Here is a 27,490-nt window from a genome sequence, read left to right on the forward strand (position 1 = left end):
CTCTAACTCCTCCTCCTCCACAATGCCGACAAAACCCTGGACTACAGTCAGGCTGCTGGTGTGCTAAGACAGCAGCTGGTCATGTTCACCAGCAGCCTCCTCCTCCTGTCTGAAGCCACCTGCCCTATATCCATCTGTTGTCTCCTGCCTGTCGATCAGATTGGCAGCTCTTTGAGCAGGCACCATCCGTTGGTACAGCATCTAGGACAGTGGAGTCCTGGTCCATAGGGTGTGATAGTAATACAAAAAAATAAATGCTTGCCTGTTACCTCTGAGGTCCTAACGCCGATTGCTACAGCGAGACAAGCAGCACAGTACTCCCTCCAAATGGTTTAGTCCTTGCACAGCACCCAAGAATGAACCCTTATTAAACCTTGCTCTGAACTGGATTTTTGTATGGGTGTAGTGATGTTCCAGGGAGAAAATTACCTTACAATCATGCCAGAACTAGGTCGCTCCTCCCAAGAGAGAAGCAATTCCTTCGCAGACAACCCCTGTCGATGTTTGGACTTGGACTCAAAGGGGGTTAGCAAAAGCTTAAGAGCTGACACAGGCAGAGAATGTAAGTGCCTCGTCCCCTAGTCTAGAGCACGGGATAAGGGTTTAACAGCTGACCCTCGTGCTTGCTGCCTTGCAGAACAGCAATAGAATTGCTAGCAAGAGCAGTGCTTAATACCTTCTCCTGCTTTCCCCTACAAAATCCCCTGGAGCTCTTATGACTCACACTGCAACCCAAGCCAGCTCCTTGGAGGGACAAGTATGTGACATTTACCATGTTCTATGCTATGATGGGGGGGGGGGGTACCACTGCTCTTCCAGAAACTAACTATGAGGGTGATTAAGGTGAGTTTTAAGGACTAACCCATTCTTGAGCAGCAACACAGAAGCCAATGTGTGTCCAGTGCAAAGGGTTTGCTCTGCCTCAGGCCCGGCAAACTCACTACACCTAATATGCAGCTTCCGTGGTATTTATCGACAGACAACTTGAGGTGTCACATGAAAGCATGGAACTCATCAATACTCAAAATCATTGTGATGCACGTGGGTGAGGGTTACATTAGAGGGGAGAACAAACTTTGTTACGTGCAGGGATATGGAGGTTACGTGCAACACCAGTAGAAACCAAAACCCTAAATATAAAAATTTTTGAGGAAATTCCCATAGGGATAAATGCTCCAGCCCCGGGCAATTCAGAAGGCACTGCTCAAATGATCGCATTTCAGCATAAAAGAGAAATAAAAATTTATGAAATGCACAGACCAGTCAAAAATCTAACATGACACCCTTTGGAAGCAGTAAAAAGTAACACAACCACAAGGTAAGGGTAAGGAGGACAGGGTGAAACACAGTGTGCTTGTGAGTCACAAAGACGCACGCAGCGTGCGAGTGTGACACACTCCCGTTGCACTTTCAGACACTGGAGCAGCTGGCAGCAAACCCCATCCATCCCAAACCCTGTTGCGCACCCGCCTCCACCCACAGGGACTGGGTGCAGGAATGGGGGGAGGAGGACACCCTGACATCAGCACCCCCCTCGCCTGTACAGCAAGCTGGAAGGGGCAGCTCCAAGGTAGAGGGCAGAAACACAGTAGTGGGAGGAGGGGCAGCTGAAGTTACAGCACTTGATAATCGCCTCCTCACCAAACCAGTCAAGGTCACCTGCCACGGCTCTACCAGTAGGTCCTGATCTACCACCTGGTGACCACAGACCTACAGAATCCTATAGCTATATTGAAAATTATGCCCTATGGTCTGGAAGTAGACTTTAGTCACAAGCTAATCATGTGTCCTGCTGATGATCCATTCAATGAGGGGTGTTGTCGGCCTCTCCCTGGCTACCTGATTAGGCAAGGCATTGTTCAATTGCCTCTCCCTGCCCCAGGCCCAGAACTGCAGACAATTAAAGCCACTTGGCAGTAAAAAGGAATGGCCCGACTGTGCATAAAGATAGAGGTTACTGAGGTCGTCTATACAGTAAAACCTTGAGTTACACATGGGTTGCATTTCTGCAAAGCCCCACGATGCTCGAATTTTCGCACAAGTTGAGGGGAGATGGCTCCTGCTCCCCTGGGCTTGCAGGAGCCAGGAAACTGACCAGCCCAGCAGGGGCTGGTTCCCGTCTGCCCACCACTTGCGGCTTGCAAGGGTCCTCTTGGGGCGGCAGTCGCATTAACCTGAGACACGCACAACTTGATTGCACATATCACCAGGGTTTACTGTACTTGAGATGCTACAGCAGCACCACTACAGCTGTGTCCTGGCTGGAGCTTCTATGTAGCGTCTACACAGACAGATGGGAGAGGTTCTCCGAACTGTTTAGGTAATTAATCTCCCTTAACTACTGTGATGGAGTGGGGGGTGGGGGTGAGAGAGTTAGGAGGCAGTTAGAAGCTGGGGATAGCGGGGGAAGGCAGCCAGCCTGGGTTGAGGGGAATCTAGACCCCCCAGATGGGGCACCCCCCGGCTCCTCTCCCCATAACGGATCAGAATGACTGCCTCTGCCTCCTGTACTGACAGGTCTGGACTGAGCTGTGCCTCTGTCGCCTAATAAACTCCCCGTTCTACCTGCTGAGTGAGAGTCACTCCTGCCTGCGGACGGGGTACAGTGCTCGGGGACCCCTCACCCCCTTTACAACTGCTCTGCTGCTCAGGGTATTTTTCTGCACTCCTGAGAGATGCAATTAAACCAACTTAACTTTCTAGCATAAACGAGGCCTCAGTAACGGGCTGGGCAAAGACAGACCCTCTGCTTTCACGCTCTGAGGATACACTCGTTCAGCAGGAGCATTTTTCATGAACGAGGGAACCCTGACTCACCACAGGCTCGCCATTCCTGCAAGAGACAACTGCAGGTGGGGGGAGGGGGATACCTACTAGACAGGAACGGGAATTACTACAGTTAGGCCCCACTTTGCATTTTATTATTTTGTTTTGTTTCCATTATTCTTGTTTCTTGCGCAATTTTTCCTCTATAACCCGTCTTTTGTTTCTTCACAAGAGCTGGGTATTACCCACAAGAGAACACTTCCAGGCCACCCCGGGACTGCAGCACTGCTCTTGGCAACCTGGAAGGCGAAGGCCGGGCTGGCACAGCTCGGAGAGGTACCTGACAGGCTAGTGTGCGTTAGGAAGCCAAGACCCAGTCACCAGGGTGGAGAACAAAACAATGGGCACTCCCAGAGTGGATCATGAAATTAGGGACACGGGTGCATTACTCATTTCCCTTCCATCTACATGGGCCATAGCTCTAAAAAGCACTCCACTTCCCAGCTGCAACCTCCTCTTTCAACTCCAGCTCAGCCAAAAAACCGCCACTGAGCGAGCGCTTCCTGTTTCCAACGTTTGAATGTTCTTTTCCCAGGTAAGGTCCTGGGAAAGCTCTACCCCTACTCTCCCCTTGCAAGTCCTGCACAGGGCTTTTAAATCCCACTCACCCAAGCACATGGGACCTTCGGATGGGTGTGCAAGCTGGAGGCAGAGAAGAACCCACAGGAAGAAAGAGTGAGAGAGTTAAATTCCACAACAAGCTCGGGGGTGATCTTTGCAGCTTTTAAGGCCAGAAGGGATCAGTCTGACGGTCTGTGCCGACTGCCTGCAAGCAAAGCCCAGAGAATCTTTCCCTCTTCCGTCTACATCAAACCCACAATTACTGTTTGGACTGAAGTGTCACTTTTACAGCAGGATCCTGTCTTGCTTAAAAGATGTCAACAGAATCTATCAAGAGCCCATCACACCCCACAGATAAGCATATGGACTCTAAAGACGCAAAGGATCACGGTGATCGCCTAGTTTGCATATTGGGCTAATCTTTGGGTGGCAGTTGGTTTCACGCAAAGTGCCCAAAGGCTCGGTTCTGGGGCTGGTGCTGTTCCGCTTCTCTATTAATGGCCTGGATGAGGGACTGGGCTGCACCCTCAGCAAGTTTGCAGATGACACTAAACTAGGGGAAGAGGCAGATACGTCGGAGGGTAGAAACAGGATCCAGAGGGACCTGGATAAATTGGAGGATTGGGCCCAAAAGAAATCTCATGCGGTTCAACGAGGAGAAGTGCAGAGTCCTGCGCTTGGGACGGAAGAATCCCAAGTGCTGTTATAGGCTGGGGACTGACGGGCTCAGCAGCAGTACAGCGGAAAGGGACTATGGGGTTATGGTGACTGAAAGGCTGGATATGAGTATACGGTGGGCCCTTGTAGCCAAGAAGGCTAATGGCATATTAGGCTGCATTAGGAGGAGCATTGTGAGCAGATCTAGAGAAGTGGTTGTTCCCCTCTATTCGGCACAGGTGAGGCCACATTTGGAATGTTGTGTCCAGTTTTGGGCCCCCAGTATAAAAAGGATCTGGATGTGCTGGAGCAGGTTCAGCGAAGAGCAACAAAAATGAGTAAGGGGCTGGAGCACATGACCTATGAGGAGAGGCTGAGGGATTTGGGCTTGTTTAGTTTACAGAAGAGAAGACTGAGGGGTGATTTAATAGCAGCCTTCAACTTCCTGAAGGGGGGCTCTGAAGAGCATGGAGAGAAATTGTTCTCGGTGTCAGATGGCAGAACAAGGAGCAATGGGCTGAAGTTACAGAAGGAAAGGAGTAGGTTGGATATTCGGAAAAACTACTTCCCCAGGAGGGTGGTGAAGCACTGGAACACGTTACCTAGAGAGGTGGTGGATTCTCCATCCCTAGAGCTTTTTAAGTCCCAGCTTGACATGGTCCTGGCTGGGATGACTTAGTGGGGGTTGATCCTGCTTGAAGCAGGGGGCTCGACTAGATGACCTCCTGAGGTCCCTGCCAGCCCTATGATTCAATAACACAGAATTTATGCACAATAACTCCTAGTGCATTTCACTTAGAAAAACATCCCACCCTCTTTAGAAGCCCTCAGTGACAGAAAATCCTCCAGTACCCACTGCCAGAAATTGGTACAATAATTAAATACCCTCACTGTTAAAAATCCATGCCTTATTTCTAGACTGAATTTCTCTCGGCTCCATTTCCAGCCATTGGATCGTATTAGACCTTTGTCCACTTGACTGAGCAGCTCGGTATTAGGATGTTCATCCCCACGTAGATACTTAAAGAAAATCCAGGATTTCTGTGAGCAGCCAGTGTCACAGGCTGGACTGTGATCACATCACTCCTTCCCCTTTTCTTTGTTAAGCCGAGTAGATTCAGAGAGCTCAACAGACCACTGTAATCATTCCCACAGCTCTTTGCTGAACCTCTGCCCAATTATCAACTTCCTTCTTCAACTGTGGGCCCCGGAATTGGATATAATATATCATATCAGCTCTAGTACCTTTATCAAACTGCAAATCTCATCAAAAGAAGGAACCACGTTAGACAATCTATTTCCCACAACTCATGCTGATTTGCATTATGTACACCTCCTTCAGCTCTGTATTAATCAAATCCCAGATCAGCAGCTACACTGTTTTGGCCAAGACTGATGTCAGGCGGACAAGACAATAATTACCCAGGTCGCCCCAGTCACTCATTTTAAAAACTGACACAACAAACTGTCTTCCAGTTTTCTGGAACTTTCCCAGCGCTCTGAGACTTACTGAAAAACCAGCAAGATGCTCCAATCGATAATTCCCACACTGCCAAATATCTGCACTGTGTCCCCCATCAGAATTTGCCAAGTCCTGATTTTCTTCAAGCCTTCTCCTGCCAGAATCAAGAGCTCTCTACATCTCTTCCCCATATAGGTATTTGTAGACCGTGAAGAAATCACTTCTCTTAACCAGGAGAAAGTTACATAGATTTAGTTCTTGCAGATAACTAGAAGGCAGATTTTGTAAACCCTTGCTCTTTTGTAAAGACTTTCCTATTTTCACCGTTCTTTTTTAGACTGCAGACATCAGAAATGGACCCAATATTCAGTAACATCACTATTAATATCAGATATGGAGGTAATGACCCCTCCTAGTCTCATCTGATTTTCTCATATTTACACATCCAGGCTACGTCTACACGTGAAGCCTACATCGAAGTAGCTTATTTCGATGTAGCAACATCGAAATAGGCTGTTTCGATGAATAACGTCTACACATCCTCCAGGGCTGGCAACGTCGATGTTCAACATCGACGTTGCGCAGCACCGCATCGAAATAGGCGCTGCGAGGGAACGTCTACACGCCAAAGTAGCACACATCGAAATAAGGGTGCCAGGCACAGCTGCAGACAGGGTCACAGGGCAGACTCAACTGCAAGCCACTCCCTTAAAGGGCCCCTCCCAGACACAGTTGCACTAAACGACACAAGATCCACAGAGCCGACAACTGGTTGCAGACCCTGTGCCTGCAGCATGGATCCCCAGCTGCAGCAGCAGCAGCCGCCAGAAGCCCTGGGCTAAGGGCTGCTGCCCACAGTGACCATAGAGCCCCGCAGGGGCTGGAGAGAGAGCGTCTCTCAACCCCTCAGCTGATGGCCGCCATGGCAGACCCCGCTATTTCGAAGTTGCAGGACGCGCAATGACTACTCGGTCCCTACTTCGACGTTCAACGTCGAAGTAGGGCGCTATCCCCATCTCCTGATGAGGATAGCGACTCGACTTCGACGTCTCGCCGCCTAACGTCGAAGTTAACTTCGAAATAGCGCCCGACGCGTGTAGCCGTGACGGGCGCTATTTCGAAGTTAGTGCCGCTACTTCGAAGTAGCGTGCACGTGTAGACACGGCTCCAATCAGCATGTTTGCCTTCTTATCCTCACACAGGAGTCAGGGGTGAGAGCAGAGGCTGGCCAAGAAAGAGCAGAAGCCCCAAAATTGTTGTCTCTTTCAGCAAGGGAAGGGAGGCAGAGGGGAATGAGCTGGGAAGAAGTGGGCTTCGGGAGAAATGCAGCGGAGAATATGCAAAGTCACCCCTACCCATACACAGCTGCACAGGGCACCTGAAAATTTAGGGCACCACTGGGTCTTAATGTCCACCTATTACTCTTCCTATCCCTGCTCTGTGGCTCTGCTTCCTCGGAAGAGGATCTAGTACACGGAAAAGCGAAAAACCCTGCTGGTGCTATTAGCAGCACGCTGAACCCGAGAAAGAGCCAGGCAGCGGTAATGAAGCATTTGCCAACTGCAGGCATATATTATATGTCTCCCTAACTATTGAAAAATTATATGTATTATATATTATATATATATATATATATTGTCAGTTTCTGAATTTACTGTGTTAGTCGATAGGACCTTAGTTTAAAAGGTGCTTTAAAGATACTTCATTAGTAGGTGGCTGAAGATTAGAAAAATCACATCTCTAAAAAACTGTCAACCCCCAGCTGCCAACAGGGACACGAGTTTAATATTATTATGTACTGCCCATAATGGGCAGCTCTAAGAGCATGGGGCAAGGTATTTTTCATCCTGGCTAGGCAATTTATTCCCTGGGATTGTTTTCTTATTTTTCAAGTCCTGCTCAGACCCTACATGGACAATCAGATGTGAAACCCCAGAGCACATCTATAGCAGTGAAAAAGACAGTGGTACCTGTTACCAGCACAGCTATAAAGGTACAGCACAGGATAAACAAGTGGCAGGCCTTCAAATCACACCCAACTCTGCCCCTCCGTTTCTACCCTGAAGACAGGCCGCAGGATCCCTAGCCCCTCAGGACGTTAAGCTAAAGGGAAACTCCCACATCTGCTGGGAACCAGACAGCTTCAGTATTTGGACTAGAGAAGCACGACACACAAGCCACCGCCGGGAATGCAAAGCAACATATGCAGAGGAGACACAAAGATGACTTACCTTAAACCACAAAGACAAAAAGCAGAGCCGTTCCCTTAGACGGATCCAGCCATAAGAACACTACAGCAAAAGAAAAGATGCAATCAGCCTCCAACCACTCGAAAAGACAAGCGACCAGAACCGGCCACCAAGCTGCCCTTCCATTTTCTGCGGCTTTATTATAGTCAACTCTTTCATATCTGACATTCTATCACCCAAACTCTCAAACAACCAGCATTTTAACCATAAGTAAAATTTAGTTACATTTTCCATAAGCAAAGTAGAGTGAGAGTAAATACAAATAAATACAGTATCAGTTTACAGCTACAATACTATTGTTGGTAAGAATGCGTGCAAAGTACCTTATTTCTTTGTTTCTTAATGCCTAATCTTGCTTTTCTTTAGTGTTATGCATTGCTGTATGTAGACCTCTCTATTATCCAGAATATTTGAATATCCGGCAGCCTCCCGGTCCCAGGGCTGCCAGATATGGACTGTGACTATGAAGACCCACACGAGAGTGACAGTCCTTAAGCGTTTATTATATTACATTTCTTTAAATGGGGACGTGTCTCACTCCCCCTGTAGCTGTGAGAGAGGACAGCTAACAGGCCAGCCAGCCGACTAGAGAAAGCGTGGGCTTTCAGTTCCGTGCCTACCTGAGGCGTCACCTGTATCATAGCAAGTCAAGCAATTGTACAGCCAGGTTATCTGTGGTGCGGTTCTCCCGGGACACCACAACAGAGCAATGCCCCACGGTGCCAGACTCTGTAAGCTGACACAGGAAGGCTTTGCCTGCACTTCCCCAGGAGGGTTAGATCTCAGTCCAGGTAGACGTAGGTATGCTAGCTCCCATCAAACGAGCATGCTAAATGCAGCAGCGCAGTTGCAATGGTGCAAGCAGCATCACAGGCTCGCCACCTGAATACAATCCTGACTGAGAGGCGTGTTACCCCACGCTGCTACCCACAGGGCTGCAACCAGCCTGTTATTTATAGCATGGTGACTCGATCAGGGTTAGTACACATGCATCTAACTGCGCTAGGAATTGCACCACCCAGCTGTAGCCTCGATGTACCCGAAGAGACAGCCCCTGCTCTGCAGAACCGAACATAGACATGACAAAGAGCAGGAGCAAAGCGATATTTTGTTTCAGGGCTTTGTAATACCACCAGGGGAGGAGGGTTGGCCCAGTGGTTAGGTCACTAGTTAGGCACTTGAGAGAGCTGGGCTCAACTCCCTGCTCCACCAGACTTGCTGCGAAACTCTCAGCAGTCCCTTTGGGCCTCTGTTCTGCCATCTGTACAATAGGGATGAAAGCGCTGCCGTGAAAAAACACATTAAAAATTATGATGCTACAGTGACAGGGGAGGCTTTAAGTACCTGAGATTGGTAGATCCCCTTTCACCACTGGAGCACCGTAGTCCCATTTTGCAGTTGGGGAAACTGAGGCACAGGGGTCACCTGTACCCTGCAGCTGTGACGACCGGATTAGGTATACAGACTTGTGCTGGCTCCGCCCAAGCTAGGAAGCTAAAAACAGCAGTGTAGATGTTGGGGCCTTGGGCAGGCCTGGACTTGGGTGGCACTTACATATTCAAAGTGTTGGTCCAACTAATTCATGTTTCTTGAATAGCTCTATACTATCCTCTGACAGAGCTTAGGCTGCTTGGAAAATACCCAACCAGAACAAGGATCTTGCACCTACCTGCCCAATAATCCAGCCTGAATGAGAGGAGACACACGCAGATTTACATAACCCCAGCCAACCACCCTCAACACAGAAGCAGATCCTTGAAAAGAGAGGGTGGGGAAAGATTTTAGGATTTGGTATGAAAAGGGTGGAGTCTCTCTCCGGCGGACACACATAAAGGTGGTATATTAATGCTACACGAGCACCCCACAAAAAGCTCCTTGTCAGAATGCCTCAGCTCCTTTAAATGTGCACCATTTCCCCACAACACAAAAGGAAGTCTAGGGAGCCCACCTCCTCCAACAGGAGACACTACAATGCAACACCACCACACAGAAATGCCTTCCTAACTCTGGATTCTATTTTTCCACTCCAAATCCATCGGGATGAAGTGGATTTTACCCACAAAAGCTCATGCCCTAATAAGTGTGTTAGCCTTTAAGATGCCACAGGACTGCTTGTTATTTGGGAAGTTACAGACTAACACAGCGACACTTCTGAGACTTCCAGGTCTCCAGCGTAACTCCTGGATCAGAGGCACAACAGGCACAAGTCAAGAGTGGAAGTGAGCTGGAAAGAGAGACACAAGAGGGGGCTGGCAAAACCAAAGAGACAAGAGAGCAAGCCAGAGTCACCCTAAAATACCTGTGTTCTGAAATCAGGCTATGTTCCCCATCCCTTCTCCCCCGCCCTCGCAAACAGAACTTAAGCCTACAGATTTTTGGAAGGAGCTAATCAACAAATAAAGTGTTGGGCTGGGGGAGTGGGAGAAGAATCTGTCAAAATAATGCTTGGGGTGTAATGAGACAGAGATACAGACAAGAATTAGTAACAAAGAGATAGCCGTGCTAGTCTATATACTATCAAAACAAAAAAGCAGTAAAGTAGCACTTTAAAGACTAACAAAATAATTTATTAGGTGAAGCTTTCGTGGGACAGACCCACTTCTTCAGCCCATAGCCATACCAGAATAGACTCAATATTTAAGGCACAGAGAACCAAAAACAGTCATCAAGATTGACAAGATTACCTTGATAATTTTTTTTTCTGATTTGTCAACCTTGATGACTATTTTTGGTTCTCTATGCCTTAAATATTGAGTCTGTTCTGGTATGGCTATGGGCTGAAAAAGTGGGTCTGTCCCACTAAAACTCACCTAATAAATTATTTTTTAGCCTTTAAAGTGCTACTTTACTGCTTTTTGTTTTTATACAGACAAGAAGTTTGCCAAGTAATTAAAATCATGCTGGGCAGAGAAAGGACTGTTAAGCCAACCTAGCACCTTCTTGGGGCTTGCTTAGCATCTCAGATGCACTCGCAATCTGGAGAAGGGGTGAGGGCTAGAAGCGGGGAAGCCTCAGACATACCTTCAGCGGCTCAAAGCAAGGTGTGACATGTTTGAATTTGAGAGACGAACACACAAAACTGTTGCAGCCCGTTACATGTTTACACCAAATCTTGCACAAAGTGGGCCAAGCGAGGCATCTATGAGGCTGCTGATTTACTGATTCTGTTTATGCTGCTCATAGGCATGGATCACTTTTATATTGTCTCTTGTATTTGTATTTCATGTTTGCCTCTGGGAGGCCTCAGCAGGCCATTTGGCCTATCTATTGTGAAAGGGTTACTAGCCAGGTAAATCAGAGCACTGGACTGACAATGGACCTTAAGTGGTGCCAATACACGTGAAGAACCTGGCGGTTGCCGTGAACATTCAGCCCAGCATGTAAGCAATGGCGGCCAAAAGGACTGAGTTGAGAAATTCCCCTGTCCATGCCCATGTGACAAACCCGATTGTGGGCATGCTCTCACACAAGGAGAACAATGGAATTCCCTCCACGTGGGCAAGGGTATAAAGAGGGCCCCAGCAGGTCCTCCATTTGCCTTCATTCCAGCTCATCGCTTCAGGAGCATCTTTGCTATGAATGGGCCTCAAAGGACTGATGACCCATCCTAACACAGCAGGTACTCCAGTAATTTTGAAGACAGCCACCTACTCCATCTCTCCTAGAAGCCGGCACCAAGAGCTTTGCATTGGGGAATGTAATTTGATTTCTTTAACACTTTCACACTCCACCTAGTCTTCCATTAATAAACCTTTAGATTCTAAAGGACTGCCCCAGCGAGCTCTTTTGGCTAAGATCTGAGGTATAAATTGACCTGTGAATGTGGCTGGTCCTTTGGCATTGGGAGAACTTGTTTGGCTTTGACGAGATTGGTTTTCATAAGCCTCCCAGCTGGGTAAAGAGGGGACTGATTCTGGCACAGGACAAGCCACAGCATGCAAGGGGGCTGCTTGTGTGACTTCTTGCTGGCCAGTGCGGTGAACAGAAGTGCTCTGTGTGACTGGTTTGGTGCCTTATAAAGGAGGACTCCCAGGCTTGGGCTGTAAGCAGTCCTGTTTTAAGCCATTTTTTCCTGATTTGACCCTCTCAGCGAAGCCCCGGAAAGCACTATGTATTACACAAGTACAGACAGCTTAAATCAACAGCTTTAATCAGAGCCATTCAAGCAAACACAGGTCCTCTCAGACCACGGGCAGCCACAGGAGAAGCATAACAACATCTGTCCATTCCTGTGCATGCACCTACTCCCCACCACTCACCATTGCACAATGACCCAGACCAAGCTAACCCCCAGACTCCGCCCCCTGCCATGTCTCTGCCCAGCACACTCCTCCACTGGCACTGCCACAGCTTTATCAGGCTAAGAATAGACCACAGAACCGGGTATTTTCTGCCAGCTGTTGCAGATGTGGGAGAGGAGGAATCCTTAAACAGCAGTGTGGCCGGCCTCCAGCAAGGCAGGGAGGAGAAAAGCTGTCCGTTCCTTGCTGGCAGGGCATAGCTGCCTGGCAGGGAGATGACAGGAAGCTTCTCAGCTCCCTCCTGCAGTCAGAGTGGAAGGGCAGGTGCTGGTTGCGTAAGGCCAACATCCAGGACTCCAAAGTCCTGAGAGCACCTGGCAGGGCAGGATTGGAGCAGCTCAGGGCTGCAAGCAAAGTCCTGTGTAGAGCACAGGAGAAAGAGACAGCAGGGACTCAGATCAGGACATACACCTCCTCAACCCTCCTCTTGTCACTGCCTTCTCAGCCCCGCCTCACCCTGCAAGTTGTTCCCCCATCCCTCAGTTCCCCAAGGCACCACCTCCAAGCCCCGCTTCACTCCCTATCATCCCACAGTCACTACCTCCCAGCCCCAGCTCCTCCACCCCTCACTTCCTCCATTTCACCAGCCCTGCGAGAGCCTCCTCACCCCCGATCCACTCCAGCTCTCCCATTGCCCTCAAGCCCCAACCCCCCAGCTCTGCCCCGCCATCACCATCATCTCCTGCAGCTCCCCCAACAGGTCCCACACCACACTGCCCCATCTCCACCAGCCTGCAGTTCCCCAAGTCACCATCCCCCTGGCTCCCCATCACCCCCGGGCCCCTCCCCCCAAGCTTCCCCATCACGCAGCTCCCCTCATGTCACCCCCCCAGCTCTCCCATCACTGCCCCATCCCTCAGTTCCCCCAGGAACCGCCCCCCGAGCTCCTCTTCACTTCTCCCCCCAGGCACCGCCCCCTCCAGCTCCTCTTCACCCCTCCCCCCAGGCACCGCCCCCCCCCAGCTCCTCTTCACCCCTCCCCCCAGGCACCGCCCCCCTTCACCCCTCCCCCCAGGCCCCCCGAGCTCCCCTTCACCCCTCCCCCCAGCTCCCCTTCACCCCTCCCCCCAGGCACCGCCCCCACCAGCTCCCCTTCACCCCTCCCCCCCCCAAGCACCACCCCCCTCCACCCGAAGCACGGCCGCCCGCACGGGCCCCACGTTACCGTATTGGCCCCGTAGGTGCCCCCGCGCAGCTCCGCGGCCCTCACCGATTCAAACAGCTGCACCACCCCCCACTGCCCCCTCCCTATTGGCTGCGGGCCGGGCATGCGTCACCCCACACAGATCACGTGAGGGAGGGAACGACAACTCCCTTGAGGCTTCGGGAGGGGGAGATGGGTAGATCCCGCGAGAGGTTAGAGGAATAGTCGCCGCAGGGCACTCTGGGAACTGTAGTTCATAATGACTGCTCCATAAATACATTTCCCAGCGCGCCTTGCGAGGGGGTGGGTCGGGTGGGGCTGTTGTGTCCCTCTGGTTACCATAGCGACCCCGAGAGCTCCACGTAGCGGGGGCTGAAAGAGGAGCAGAGATGGTGAGTGAGGAAATTTTTGCACTGCCTGTGACAAGAGATGCTGGAGCCGGTGAGTGTGACAAGAGATGCTGGAGCCGGTGAGTGTCAATCTGTGCAGGGCTCTGGGGAGTGTGACAAGAGATGCTGGAGCCGGTGGGTGTGAATCTGTGCAGGGGCTCTGGGGAGTGTGACAAGAGATGCTGGAGCCGGTGAGTGTGACAAGAGATGCTGGAGCCAGTGAGTGTGAATCTGTGCAGGGGCTCTGGGGAGTGTGAAAAGAGATGCTGGAGCCGGTGAGTGTGAATCTGTGCAGGGGCTCTGGGGAGTGTGACAAGAGACGCTGGAGCCGGTGAGTGTGAATCTCTGCAGGGCTCTGGGGAGTGTGACAAGAGATGCTGGAGCCGGTGAGTGTGAATCTGTGCAGGGGCTCTGGGGAGTGTGAAAAGAGATGCTGGAGCCAGTGAGTGTGAATCTGTGCAGGGCTCTGGGGAATGTGACAAGAGATGCTGGAGCCAGTGAGTGTGAATCTGTGCAGGGCTCTGGGGAGTGTGACAAGAGACGCTGGAGCCGGTGGGTGTGAATCTGTGCAGGGCTCTGGGGAGTGTGACAAGAGATGCTGGAGCTGGTGAGTGTGAATCTGTGCAGGGCTCTGGGGAGTGTGACAAGAGATGCTGGAGCCGGTGAGTGTGAATCTGTGCAGGGGCTCTGGGGAGTGTGACAAGAGATGCTGGAGCCGGTGAGTGTGAATCTGTGCAGGGGCTCTGGGGAGTGTGAAAAGAGATGCTGGAGCCGGTGAGTGTGAATCTGTGCAGGGCTCTGGGGAGTGTGAACGGAGATGCTGGAGCCAGGACCAGTGTCCCCCAGGCTACTGGAGTACGTGGACACTTGCCGGGATGTCGGCCTGGTAAAGGTCAGGGTCAGTCTTCCAGGGACTGAATTTGGCACCTGGTGGGGAGGCGTGAAATCCAACTACCAGAGCTGGACAGTCGACCCCTGTTCTCCGCAATATCACGAGGACTAAGGGAGGTCAGTGGGAGAGCGTCTCCCTTCAGCCTCCCTCTGCGAGGACGGCCAAAGCCGATCCTAGGTAAGTTGATTCCAGCTACACAATTGTCATAGCTGAAACTGCGTTTCTGCGATCGACTTTCAGACCTAGTGTAGGCCTGCCCTTAGAGTTCTGTGGGTCCCCACCCCCGGCCCAAGTCCTGGGTGTGAGCCTCAAGGGGAGAGGCCAAAAGTGAGGGGTTCAGCATGCAGGAGAGGACTACAGGCTGGAGCACAGAAGGGCTTCAACTGGGGATGTGATACTGGGGATGAGGGGTTTGGGGTGCAGGGCGCTGTCAGCTGGGACCCAAAGGTTTGGAATGCAAGGAAGGGGCTCAGGGCAGGTGTGGGTGCAAGGTCTGGGTGGGAGCTGGTGTGCAGGAGGAGGCTCAGAGCTGGGGCGGGGGGTTGGGGTGTGGGGTTTAGGTGGGAGATAGGGTGGGGGAGGGGTTGAGGTGCAGGGGCTCAGGCAGGGGTTGAGGTGTGGGGTTTAAGTGGAACTTAGGATGTGGGGGAGGGCTCGGGGCTGGAGGTGGGAGTGTGGGCTGTAGGCAGGAGTTAGGGTATGGGAGGGAGCTCACGGCTGGGGGTTGGGGTGTGAGTTTAGGTGGGAGTTAAGGTGTGGGAGGGGCTCAGGGCTGGGGGTCAAGGTGTGGGAGGGGGCTTGGGGCTGAGGTTCGGGGTGTGGTCTCTGGGCAGGAGTTGGGGTGTGGGGAGGCTCAGGGCAGGAGGGGGTGTGGGATCTGCTAGGGGGTTTGGGTGCAGGAGGGTATTGGGGAGCAGGGTCCAGGAGCGGGTGTGGGTGCTGGAGCAGATTCTGGCTGGGGAGGGATGGAGGAGGAGATGGAGGCTCTGGGGTGCAGCAGGGGGTGGGGTACCAGAGGCAGGCTCTGGCTGGGGGGCACTTACCGAAGCAGCACCCGGCCAGCAGCACTCTCAGGCAGGTTCCCTGACTGCCAGCAGCCCCAGCCTACTGGCTGCACCGAGTGGCTCTCTGTGCTCTGGGGGAGGACTTCCTGTGCTGCCCCTGCCCCCCCCGCAAAACCTCTCAACTCCCATTGGCCGGTTTCCAGCCAATAGGAGCTGAGAGATTTTGTTTGGGACAGGGAGAGCGTGTGAACCTCTCCCTCCTTGGCTGCCATAGGTGTGGTCGGTGGCCCGGATTAAAAGGCTGGCTGGGCCAGATCTGGCCCGCCTGGAGCTAGTTAATGTAAAGGGGAAAGAGCCAATCAGAGCTATTCACAGACCCTGTGAAAGAGCCAGTCCGGTGGTTAATGGAGCTGTTTCACAGGCATCGGCCAACCACAGGTGTTTGCTGTCAGTTTCTGAGCGTGCTGCATTAGTCCTGCAGGGCCCTCCTATAACATGTGCTTTGGGGTTATTTCATCAGTGTGTTGCTGAAGATTGTAGCATCACATTTCTAAACATTTCACACGCACACGGCTGCCATTGGGCACCAGGACATCAGTTTCATGGTACGGCGAAGGGACCCAGAGGCTGTGTCTACACTTGCATTCCTCTTTCGAAAGAGGCATGCAAATGAGGAAAATGGAAAATGCAAATGAGGTGTGGATTTACATATCCAGGGACTCATTTGCATATTCTTATTTCAAAAGAGCTTCTTTCGAAAGAAGAAAGCCAGTGTAGACACTGCTCTTTTGAAAGTAAACCCCATCTTCAAAAGAATCCTTCTTCTCTTTTCTTATGGGAAGGAGGATTCTTTGGAAGATGGGGTTTACTTTCAAAAGAGCAGTGTCTACACTGCTTTTCTTCTTTCGTACTTCGAAATAAGAATATGCAAATAAGGAGCCAGATATGCAAATCTGCCCCTTGTTTGCATTTTCAATTCCCCTCATTTGCATACCTCTTTTGAATGAGGAATGCAAATGTAGACACAGCCAGAATCCCTAAGCACCACCCTGTGCTTGCAGCCTGCAAGTGTCCCCTGGCGAAGGGCAGAGTAGGTGCCCATGTCCCAGGTGCCAAACCATGCTCTGCAGTGGTGTCCTTTGCTTGGTGCCTTTTGTTTTCCCAGCCTTGAGGAGGGGATAAGAGCCCCTGGAGCGGAGCCCTGTGCCCACAAAGAGAGAGGGATCTGGCCCCAGCAGAAGGGTACCAGCTGCCTGTACCTTTCAGAAGGATGTTACCAATCCAGTGGTGCCATTTGGGGAGCAGATGTTTTCACAAGCATTCCCTTTAACGCCCTTCGCTGGATGCTGGATGCCAAGGGGCTGCATTTCAATGGCACGCTGATCTCGGGGGCAGTGTGGTTACTGCAGGAGAGCTGCTGTTGGGAGCCCCGAGATCTGTACCTGTCTCTCCCACTGTCTGATTTTGTGCAAACCTTCTTTAACTCCCCGAGCGCCTCAGTTTCCCCACCTGTAAAATGGCCGCACTGACCTCATCGCACGGCAACTGGGAAGCTTGAGGGATGGATGTTTTCAACAGCTTTGAGCCCTTGGGAGAGAAAAGGCTGGACGCTGGTCAAGTGCTTGGGGGCTGAAAAGCAGGGCTGGGAAATCAGCTGTTAGGAGATATGCCAACCTCGGTGAAATCAGCATGCCAGGACAAAGGCAACGGGGCATATCCATGGGCACAAGAGATGGGATGCAACAGCCCGAGGGTGACGAGGACAGAGCTGTGGGGAATGTAACACTCGGGGCTGGCCGGTATTACCTAGGGACCACGCACCTTGCTGGGAAGTGAGCCAACAGCAGGCCCGTCGATGGGGAGGCCCAGGAGGCAGTTGCCCTATGGCCCGGCATTTCAAAGGGGCCTGCCTCTCCACCCGCTGCCACTGCTGGCTGTAGCCCCAGGCCCCTTTGGGGTACAGCAGTAGCGCTGCTTCCCCACTCCACACAGCCCTCGGGGGGCAGTGCTGTGGTGTCAGAGGGGCCAAGGGCCAGCTGTCCTAGGCCACACCCCCTCGGTCCTTGGCCCCGCCTCTTCCAGGGGCATGGAGCTGGGTCCCTCCTCCCGCCTGTCCCCAGGGCCCCAGTGGCTGTCGGCCTCGCTCGTCAACAGAGCAGCTTCCCACCCACCGACTCAGCCAGTCTGAGCTTCTGTGCGCAACACAGGTGAAGAATTTCACCCAGCCACAGGGCTGGGCATGGTCCTTTGGGTTTGGCTAACGCCCCTTGTGCAGAGGCTGCAGCCTAGCTCAAAGGGGCGGAGAAGCCACAGTTCCCTGGCAGGCTTGTTCGGGTGGCTGCTCACCCTCCTGTTTTGCCTTTTCTCTCATTGCAGTGTGCCTGGCTTGAGCTGCCAGACGCAGGTTCTGGCCCTGCCTTTCGGCTGGGGTGAAAGCCAGAGATCTGGCACAGGCACCCTGGGCTGGTCTGTACCCACGGTAGTCAGGTCTCCTCCCAGCTGCTGCTGCAGGAGCTGAGCAGACAGAGCTCTTTACGCCTTTGCATTTTTCCAGCCCTTGGAACATTTTATTCGGGCTCCTTTTTGCACCTCTTCAAGTGTTAAATGTCCTTTCGGCAATGGCGACACCACAGCTGGAGGCAGTGTCCGGTAGCAGGCTCAGCGCCCAGTCACCACTGCCGGATACAGAGGGGAGAGCCCTTCGACCCCCCCCCCACCTCATCCCCCTGCTGTACAGCTAAGGGACACGTTAGCCCTTCGGGGTGAGAGTGACATATTTCTTACAGGGCCTGTCAAACTGCAACCCCTGCTGGGGGGTGGGATGGGGTGCAGGGAGCCCAGGGGTGGGGTGGGGGGAACTCAGGGCAGGGATTGGGGATGTGGGGGGCTCAGAGGAGGTGTTGGCAAAATGGGGGCTACAGGAGTCAGGGCAGGGGCTCGGAAGTGGGGGAAGCAGAGGAGTCAGGGCGGAGGACTGGGAGGTGCGGGGGGTGCAGGGGTCAGAGCAGGAGCTGGGGATGCGGGGGGCGGAGGAGTCAGGGCGGAGGACCGGGAGGTGCGGGGGGTGCAGGAGTCAGAGCACGGGCTGGGGATGCGAGGGGCAGAGGAGTCAGGGCGGAGGACCGGGAGGTGCTGGGGATGCGGGGGGCGGAGGAGTCAGGGCGGAGGACCGGGAGGTGCGGGGGGTGGAGGAGTCAGAGCAGGGGCGGAGGAGTCAGGGCGGAGGACCGGGAGATGCAGGAGTCAGAGCAGGGGTGGGGGATGCGGGGGGCAGAGGAGTCAGGGTGGAGGACCGGGAGGTGCGGGGGGTGCAGGAGTCAGAGCAGGGGTGAGGGATGCGGAGGAGTCAGGGCGGAGGACCGGGAGGTGCAGGGGGTGGAGGAGTCAGAGCAGGGGCTGGGGATGCGGGGGGTGGAGGAGTCAGGGCGGAGGACCGGGAAGTGCTGGGGGTGAAGGAGTCAGAGCAGGGGCTGGGGATGCGGGGGGTGGAGGAGTCAGGGTGGAGGACCGGGAGGTGCAGGGGGTGGAGGAGTCAGAGCAGGGGCTGGGGATGCGGGGGGCGGATGAGTCAGGGCGGAGGACCGGGAGGTGCAGGGGGTGCAGGAGTCAGAGCAGGGGTGGGGGATGCGGGGGGTGGAGGAGTCAGGGCGGAGGACCGGGAGGTGCAGGGGGTGCAGGAGTCAGAGCAGGGGCTGGGGATGCGGGGGGCGGAGGAGTCAGGGCAGAGGACCGGGAGGTGCAGGGGGTGGAGGAGTCAGAGCAGGGGCTGGGGATGCGGGGGGTGGAGGAGTCAGGGCAGGGGTGGGGGATGTGGGGTGCAGGAGTCAGAGCAGGGGTGGGGGGTGCGGTGGGTGGAGGAGTCAGGGCGGAGGACCGGGAGGTGCAGGGGGTGCAGGAGTCAGAGCAGGGGCTGGGGATGCGGGGGGCAGAGGAGTCAGGGCAGGGGTGGGGGATGTGGGGTGCAGGAGTCAGAGCAGGGGTGGGGGGTGCGGTGGGTGGAGGAGTCAAGGCGGAGGACCGGGAGGTGCGGGGGGTGCAGGAGTCAGAGCAGAGGTGGGGGGTGCGGTGGGCGGAGGAGTCAAGGCGGAGGACCGGGAGGCCGTGGAGACCGTGCCAGCCCAGCTGCCAGATCCCCAGGTCTGGAGGCTGGGTGCGCTGTGCCAGCAGCATCCGGAGCCTGGCCCCAGCTGAGCAGCGCGCCGCACCGGGGCCCACCGGCTCACTTTCCCCTCTGGCCCTTGCGTCACAGCGTCGCATGGGGACACACGGTGTTCCCGCACTGGGACCCCCAACCCCTTTCCAGGGTCACAGCTGTCCCCGGTGGAGTCCCCCGCTCTGCAGGTGTGGCCGCGTTCCTCACCCCTTACAGGGAGAGAGAGGCACAGGGGCGGTTTGCTCTGGGTTGCACAAGGAGAGAGTTACTGAACCAGGGAGAGAGCTTCATCGTCAAAGCCACAGGCCCATGTAACTCCCCTCCTCGGCTGAGCCGCCGGCTCAGTGGCCCCCAAGGGCGGGGCTGGATATCCTCGGCCCACCCACAGTGAATTCAGAGACCTGCCCACCAGAAAAGTAAATTAAATGATGCTAAACATTGGCAGACTCGGCTCCCCTGCCCTTCGGAGTGGATGTGGTACGTTCTAAACCCTCCCTTGCCTTATGCTGGGGAAGAGCTGCCAGGTCCACCCCAGAGGTGGCTGCATTTCAGGGGTCATCGCGGATGAATGGCGCCCTCTGATGGTGATGTCACATCATTAGCTCACAGTGCAGCAGGTGCAGCCTTGTTCTTACAAGTCAGGCAGCTTAAGTGTCAGGCTCAGATTTTGTCATGGTTATTATTACAGAAAGTCACGGGGGGGGAAGGTGCCAGGATGCTGGGGGGTTGAAGACGGAAATATCCTTTGATTTGTCTCTACCTCTGCAGCACACAATACCATTCTGAGCCAGCTGGAGAGAGTGTGTGTACACCACTGTCCTCTCCTGGATGGAATTCAGCCAGCTCAGCTGTGTGTCATGAGCCCTGTACTGCTCATTACTAAGAAAGAGGCTCTGCTAAGTCCAGAGGACAGCCCCAAAAGGAGCTGTGTTCCAGTCCCGCTGGCTGCCCTGCACGCTTCGCCAGTGTCTGTATTAAAATCCTTCTCCTGTGGTTTTTTTTGTCTAGCGTGGCCTGAAAGATGAGCGTGCGATGGGATTGCTGTAAGATCTCGCTGCAGGCGCCACCTCTGGACTATTCCTTCCGAGGCATCAGCTTCATCCAAGGTGCGGCTCTCACTCTGCAGAGCAAACGACACAGGCGTGTTACTGTGGGAGGAGGGCAGAGCAACTCGGGCTTGGGCTCGGTCCCCAGCACAGCTGTCTCTCCCGGCTCCCTCCCAGCAGAGAGGCCTTTTCATGCAAGGACCAGATGCCACTGGGGAAGCTGAGGCCTGGAGCTCCACTCACCTGCTCTGGCTCACAAGGGGAGTCAGTGGCAGAGGAGAGGACCCAGGAGTCCTGTGTCCCAGTCCCTATCTCTGACCAGCCGAGTGCATGTGCCCCTTCCCAGAGCTGGAAAGAGAACCTAGGAGTCCTGCCGCCCGCTTCCGGCTCTCACTGCTCAGGGCTGCATCCCACGCTGTGGAGGGAGGCACTGGGAGTGACCGGAAAGGACAGAGAGCAAATAAACTAACTGCACCTTGTAATGCTGCTGCCTCCTCTGCCGGAAGAGGATGGAGCAAGCAACGCCTGCACCTGTGGGTCGGGCCTTGGCTCCCTGCAGAGGGGATGGTGCTGGGCCGGCCTGAGCTGCTTTGAGTTACATACCACCCAGGGGCCCTGGGCTGGCAGGCGGCAGGAGCTGGACAGATCTCACTCCCCTGGCTCCCCGCCGTCGGGTCGGGTCGGGGCAGGCCGGACAGCTGCACTCACGCGCCCTGGGGGCCTCGCAGGCCTGGAGAGGGAGCCCTCTTGCAGGGCAGTGCTGTGACTGCCAGGCCGGCCTTGCCATGTGGCTGTCCCCTCTCGCCGTCCACCTGTCTGCTGCCTTCCGATCAACAGTGCCAAGTGAAGGTGTAGTCGGGGGGAAACGGGGCAGTGGAGCCAGGGGGCCAGCCCTGTCCTTGGGCCAGATCTAGGGGCATAATGGCAGAGCCCCTTCCCAGCTGCCATGACAGGGGCAGATGGACCAGACTGGAGCACCGTATGAGCCCCATAAGCTGGGTTGCAACCCCTCCCTCTGACCCAGCAAGAACCAGGCTAGGAAGAGGGCAAGGAGGTGCCCAGGTACCGAGGTGATGGGACACACAGAACCAGGGTAGACCGGCTTGTGTCTGTCTGTCTGGTCGCTGCCACCTGGCCCTCCTGAATCAGCAGCTGGTTGTACTCTCACCCTGCTCTCCCCACTAGACCTGGTGACGGAGGAGCCCCGGGCTGGCCCCAAGGTGATCAAGCGCTCGCCCAGGGGAAAGCTGCTGACGCGGGCCGTGCGCCTGAACAACAACACCATCAACGAGCTGACCGACTTTGCCCCCACCATGGAGCAGCTGCTGGAGTACCCTGAGGAGCTCTCCTGGGTCGACCTCTCCTTCAACGACTTGATGACCATTGACCTCGTACGGCTGGCAGGCAGTGGGCTGGGGGCTTAGACGGGGGCTGGCCCTCACGAGAGCAGGCTCCTAACCCTTTTCATACACTAACCCCCCCTCGACTGCAGGCAAACTCCTGCCCCGCTCTGTGCCTCAGTTTCTCCACCTGTAAAATAGGGCTGTTGGCCCCCTTTGAGCTCTGGGCTTGAAGCCCTGTGCTTGTGGACAAATGCTCCAGCCACGCAGCTGTGCCCGGGACAGAAGGCCAGGCAGTGTCTTGGGAGATTCCCTTTCCAAAGCGCTCCCAGCCACCCCTGGCAGCAGGGCCGGGCATTTGGTCCTTCCCAGGGTTCCTGCTCTGCAGCCCCACTGGCCAGACAGCGGTTGGAGCCCAAGCACAGCTCACCCTCGCTCCACGCTGCCCCTGCCCTGCACTCACGCAGCTGGCTGGCAGAGCTGGATTGCTGGGAGAGGGGCTGAGGCCCTGGCCAGCGTTAGGGGAACCAGGCGATTCGAGGGATCCCTGACAGCCAGGGCAGGCTCAGCACAGGTGTAACTCTGCTGTTGACCAGCCCCCCCCCACCCCGAGTTCAGCTGGAGCGGGCAGGCTCCTCTGGAAACCACAGCTCTCATTCATCCCCTAAGCCAGTGGCTCTGCCTCAGGGGTCCCCCGGGGCCTGTGAGCGGGGGAGGAGGTCCAACAAGCCTGAGTGACATGTGACTCACTAGGGGCCAGGGCAGAAAGCTGAAGTCCTGCCCCGTGGGATGGTGGGGCCCCGAACCCCACCTTCACGTTACGGTGCCCCGATAAGTAGTGGCCTTGCTACCCCCTAACACCAGCCAGCCTTGTGTCCGCAGCGCAACTGGGGTGGCACAGCTGGGCTGGGAGGCGCCTTGAGCCTGTTCGGAGGGTGGCTCAGAAAGACAGCCTGAGCCCGACACACTCCCTAACACCAGGCTGTGCTTCCCAGCTGGGTCCCTCCGGGGTGTGGGGTGAGCCCCGGTGCTGCCCCGTGCCTCAGCTTCCCCTCCTGCAGATTGCCCCCGCCCCACTGCCCTGCTCGGGAAGGACTGCGCAACACGGGGGCGAGAAAGGCAAAGCAGGGCCAGCGCTGCTGTTGCTGGGTGGGAGGCGGCGATGGGGGGTGGGTGTCTCATGACCTTGGGGGAGACATGCTCTGCTTCCAGACTCTCTGCTCCCTCCCTCACTGGGGCCGGGGGGGCGTGTGGGGCTGCAGGTGCTGACCACGTACCCCAACCTGCGGGCCCTCAACCTGCACGGGAACAGCATCCAGAGCCTGGGCGAGGTGGACAAGCTGGCTGCCCTGCCCTGCCTGCGCACACTCACCCTGCATGGGAACCCCATCGAGGAGGAGAAAGGGTACAGGTAAGGCTCCTGCTTTGGGGCGGGGCAGCTCTCCTGTCCGCTCTCTGCTGCCAGGGAATGCAGAGCCACGCCACTCGCCTCGGCCCCCTCCTGCTCCGTGGGAGACAACAGGGCTAAATTCTTTGGCAGGAGCTGGGTCTGACCCTCCCTGGCACCATGCCTCAGTTTCCCTAGGGGGATAACAGTCAGGCCTTTCTCCCAGGGAGGGCGAGGGGCGTAGAGCGCCTCAGGAGGTGGCCCCAGAGGTGGGCACAGCCGTAGCCATGGGGTGGCAAGCTCAGCGTATCGGCACGGGTGGGGGAGTAAGGGAGAGGCCCCAGCAGGCCTCGGACAGGCAGGCCCCAAACTCCTCCCAGCCAAGGAGGCGCCCCTGGGCAGCACGGCCTCGAAAATCAGTGGCCAGACCAGGCCGCTGCTCTGCTCCAGCGCCGAACCAGGGAGGAACCGAGGGCCAGCAGGAGCCCACTCACCCCGATCCCCATACTCACCCCGTTCTGGGGACTGGGGCCACAAGGCATCTGCGGGACTCCCACACAGCCTGGACTGCAGCAGCTGGAGGGGCTGCTTCAGGGCCGAGTGGGGGAGAAACAGCCCCAGAATTACAGGGGGGAGGCTGGGGCATCCTGGCCATGGCGTGGTCCTGCCTATGGTGGGGGTGAGGACAAAAGATGGGGGGGTTCTGGCCATGGAGGGAATGGCCAGAGGATGGGGAGGGTCCTGGCTGCCGCATGGGGGGTGGCTGAAGTACCAGGCTCCTGGCTGTGGCAGGAGGGGGTGTGCCCGGAGGACCAGGGTGCTGGCCGTGGTGGGGGTGAGGACGAAAGACTGGGGGGCTGGAGGCGGGGGGGGGGGGTCCCGGCCGCGGCGGGGGGCGGCCAGAGCCCGGGCGCTCCTGGCCGTGGCCCCCGGCGCACTGGGCCTGACGGCGCCGCCCCCACAGGCACTACGTCCTGGCCGCGCTGCCCCAGCTGAAGTGCTTCGATTTCAGCGGCGTGACGAAGCAGGACCGCGCCACCGCCGCCGCCTGGAGGCGCATGAACCTCACCCGCAAGGCGGCCGCGAAGAGGCGGGGCGACGACTGAGGGCGGGCCGGCGGGCGCCCGGCTGGGCAATAAAGGCGGAGAGCTCTGCGGGGGCCGCTGAGTCGCTCGGGACGGGCCCGGGCATCGCCCCCCGCGCGCCGCTCGGCGCAGCCCAGGCCCTTGGGGAGCGGGGCTCGGGGCCGCCCTGTCCTTGCCCCGCTGGGCTCCGTTACAGCGTCGCAGCCTCCCCCCGCTTTGCGCCCGGCCAGCTCCAGCCCCCGGCACTGCGTCCGCGGGCCCCGCGCCGGCTGCTCCCGTCTCTGCGCACAGGGCGGCACCGCCCCGGGCGGCGCGTGCTCCGGGGGTCTCCCGGGCGAGGGTACGAGGCGCACCCCCCCTTCGGCAGAACCGCCCCGGCCGGAGCCCCGGGCAGAGGGAGGCGCCCCTGCAGGACTGGCCCAGGCCCAGCCCACCTCCATGTCCGCCGCGTGAGCCCCGCCGCTCCTGCGGGCACCGACGCGGCCCAGGCTGAGCCCCCCTCTCTACCCAGCGCCGGGGCGGCGGTCCGGGCGGGGCGCCCGAGGGCCACACGCCCTTGTGGGAAGGGACAGGCCCCGGGGAGCACCTCGCTGAACTCAGGGGCTCACCTCCGTCCTGCGCCCAGCAGCTTCCAGGGCTGCTTCGCCCCCAGGGTGCAGAATGCGGAGTCCTTCCCAGGCGGTGCGGTGCCAGCCCTGGCGCTATCCCCCCACTGGCCGCTGCCCCAACCCCGACTCCCGCCCCGCAGCAGGAGCTTGGACTTCCCGGCGGCTCAGCCCTCCCCGGCCGTGGCCGCAGCTGGGGTGGAGCACAGTCTTACACCTGGCCCCTAGCTGACATGGCCGGCCCAGGGGAGGGGCTGCCAGCTCACCAGGGCTCCCTGCTATGAGGCCCATTCCGCTCCCCCACAGCTTGGGCTCGGCGGGGGGTTAGATACCCTGAGGCCCCCAGCTCCAATAAGCACAGCGTGGGCAGGGGCCAGGACTCCAGCTGCAGTGAGTCCCACAGTGCACCGGGCCTAGTTCAGAGCAACTTGCGGCTGCTGTGAGTGACGCCAGCTGCTATCTGTGCTAAGGAGCCGCCTGCCAAGCAAGGGAGCCGTGCAACACAGCACCTGCGTGGCTTCCTTCTGCCCTGGCACAGGACCTGCTTCCCTGCCCCAGGGCCATGCAGCCTAGCAGCTGTGCCTTGCTGCAGTCCCCTCAGACAGAGGGAACATGGTGCCATGGGGTGCCAGGCCCTCCCACCTCAGCTATCCTTAACAGAGGTCCCTGCCCCTGTGCTGCTGGGCTGCAGTGGGCAAGGACAGAGTCATGACCCTCTCCCCAGAGACCCTGCTAAGGTAGTGCTGCTGAGCCGGCTCTGCAAAGTCACAGCCGCCTGAGACTCAGGCCAGCTCCCCACCCCCCATGCAGGCGATCGCTGCGCAACGCCCCTTCCCGCTGTGCGTGGTCAGCCCCTCCTTTGGCCATATATCCAGTCACACCAGCAGCAGGAGGTAGAGTGGGGCTCTGAGGAAGCCGAGCCGCTGTCAATGGCCTGAGGCTTCTGGTCCCAGGATTCGCTGCTGCCCTATTAAACCCTCAACTCTTTTCTCTGGGGCATTTCAAATGTGTGAAAGTCATGTGATTCCTGAGCGCGCTCTGTGAGTGCCAGCGGTTACAGCCACCAAGGCACACCGCTGAGCTAGGCATGCCTAGCTAGGAGAATCGTGCCAAGGGGTGAGACAGCCAGGCCAGCCAGGGGGGCAAGGCAGAGCCCCTCAAAAAGGCACCGTGTCCCCATTTAAGGAGGCACTATGGACAGTCAGCCCTAGGGAGGCTGGTGCAGCTGCCCTAGCTGCTAAAGATCAACCAGGCACAGAGTTTTCCAGGCAGGGAGTCACTCAGCCCCCAGCCTGCTCTATAGCCAGACTCACAGGGAGGCTCTGCCACTCCCCTGAGCAGGATCTCAGCCCCAGGCACCTCCCCTGAGGCCTGCACAGCAGAACGAGGCAGCTGGCACCAACTTGTCCTCAGGGAGGGCAGCCCACCTGTACCTGGACAAGTCCCTAACATCTGCCTGCCTCAGTTTCCCTTCTGTGAGGTGTTTAATACTGACCCTTGCAGGCAGGGAGCGGACGGCTGCTTGGAGGGCTCCAGGGAGCCCAGCTTTTCCACCACCTCGGTATTTCACGGATCGGTCCTGAAGCCTGCAGAGGAAAGCAGGCCTGGACTTGTGAACTCCAAGGACCCACGCCAGCAGCTCATCCTGCCTTCAAGTAGGACAGCTGAGAGCAGCTGTGTGAGGCTGCAGGCTCAGGCTAGGCAGAGCAAGGCCACCTTGTGGCAGGGGAGTTGAGACAGGCAAGTTGCAGTCAGCCAAGCGAGCAGCGGCTCTGCTGTCCTGCCCTGACGCCCGCTCTTGTGAAAACACAGCAGTCTGGGCTGTGACAGGGGCCCTTTGTCCTCGATCAGACGAGTGCACCTCCACCAGCCTTGCCCCCCAACAGCACCTAGAGGGAGTCATGCCTCTGCAGCACCAGAGACAAGTACACCTTGAGACACCCCCAGGTCAGGGGCAGGAACACAAGCTTGGGAGCCCACAGGCAAGGTCCACCCTGCACAGAGATCATTCCTGCCCTCTTGATGAACGCAGGATAAGATCACATCTGGGCCAGGCCATTCACCCACGGAGCCAGCTAGCACTAGTGAACACAGGGCTGTGGGGGGAACGATACAGGGGCGTTCGTCGCTGCAGCTCAGCTGGAAGTCTTTGCCTTCGCACACAGCACTCGTTGCAGAGAGGCCAGGAACCGGCCGACAGTGCAAAGCAAAGGCAGGAGACCGAGGCAGCCAGACCCAGCAAGGGATTGTTCCAGAGCTTGCTCCATCACAGCCCATTGTGTGGGGTTTGCCCACTAGTTGCTTCCAAGCTCCTTTGTGCCCAGTGACGAGGTCAGGTGCTCCCTCTGCCCACGCTCGCCGTACCAGCTCCTGGGGGGTGGCTTGGACA

The 27,490-nt window shown here is 56.5% G+C and overlaps 2 protein-coding genes across 6 annotated transcripts in view; one reads left to right on the forward strand and one right to left on the reverse strand.

The window, feature by feature from the left end:
- NUMA1 (nuclear mitotic apparatus protein 1) overlaps nucleotides 1-13,275 on the reverse strand; it is a 66,090-nt gene extending 52,815 nt beyond the window's left edge. For both annotated transcript variants that reach the window (XM_075015377.1, XM_075015211.1), the window contains exons 1-2: nucleotides 13,222-13,275; nucleotides 7,738-7,797 (exon numbers count right to left, since the gene is read on the reverse strand). The gene's annotated coding sequence lies outside the window, so the exon portion shown is untranslated. The remainder of the gene's footprint in view (nucleotides 1-7,737; nucleotides 7,798-13,221) is intronic.
- Nucleotides 13,276-13,567: 292 nt separating this feature from the next.
- On the forward strand, nucleotides 13,568-24,565 carry LRRC51 (leucine rich repeat containing 51). 4 transcript variants are annotated; one of them, XM_075015855.1, is made up of 5 exons: nucleotides 13,568-13,669; nucleotides 20,647-20,744; nucleotides 21,870-22,075; nucleotides 23,287-23,435; nucleotides 24,376-24,565. In XM_075015855.1, exons 2-5 carry the CDS (start codon nucleotides 20,660-20,662, stop codon nucleotides 24,515-24,517), a joined length of 582 nt encoding a protein of 193 aa, XP_074871956.1. In that variant the 5' UTR covers nucleotides 13,568-13,669; nucleotides 20,647-20,659; the 3' UTR covers nucleotides 24,518-24,565. The 4 variants fall into 4 exon arrangements, with proteins under 4 accessions (XP_074871956.1, XP_074871779.1, XP_074871868.1 ...); XM_075015678.1 differs by having other exon boundaries at nucleotides 13,602-13,641; XM_075015767.1 differs by lacking the exon at nucleotides 13,568-13,669 and adding an exon at nucleotides 14,352-14,363.
- Nucleotides 24,566-27,490: the final 2,925 nt, after the last annotated feature.

The sequence above is a fragment of the Carettochelys insculpta genome, chromosome 1 (genome assembly GCF_033958435.1).
Source record: "Carettochelys insculpta isolate YL-2023 chromosome 1, ASM3395843v1, whole genome shotgun sequence".
Classification (NCBI taxonomy): domain Eukaryota; kingdom Metazoa; phylum Chordata; order Testudines; family Carettochelyidae; genus Carettochelys; species Carettochelys insculpta.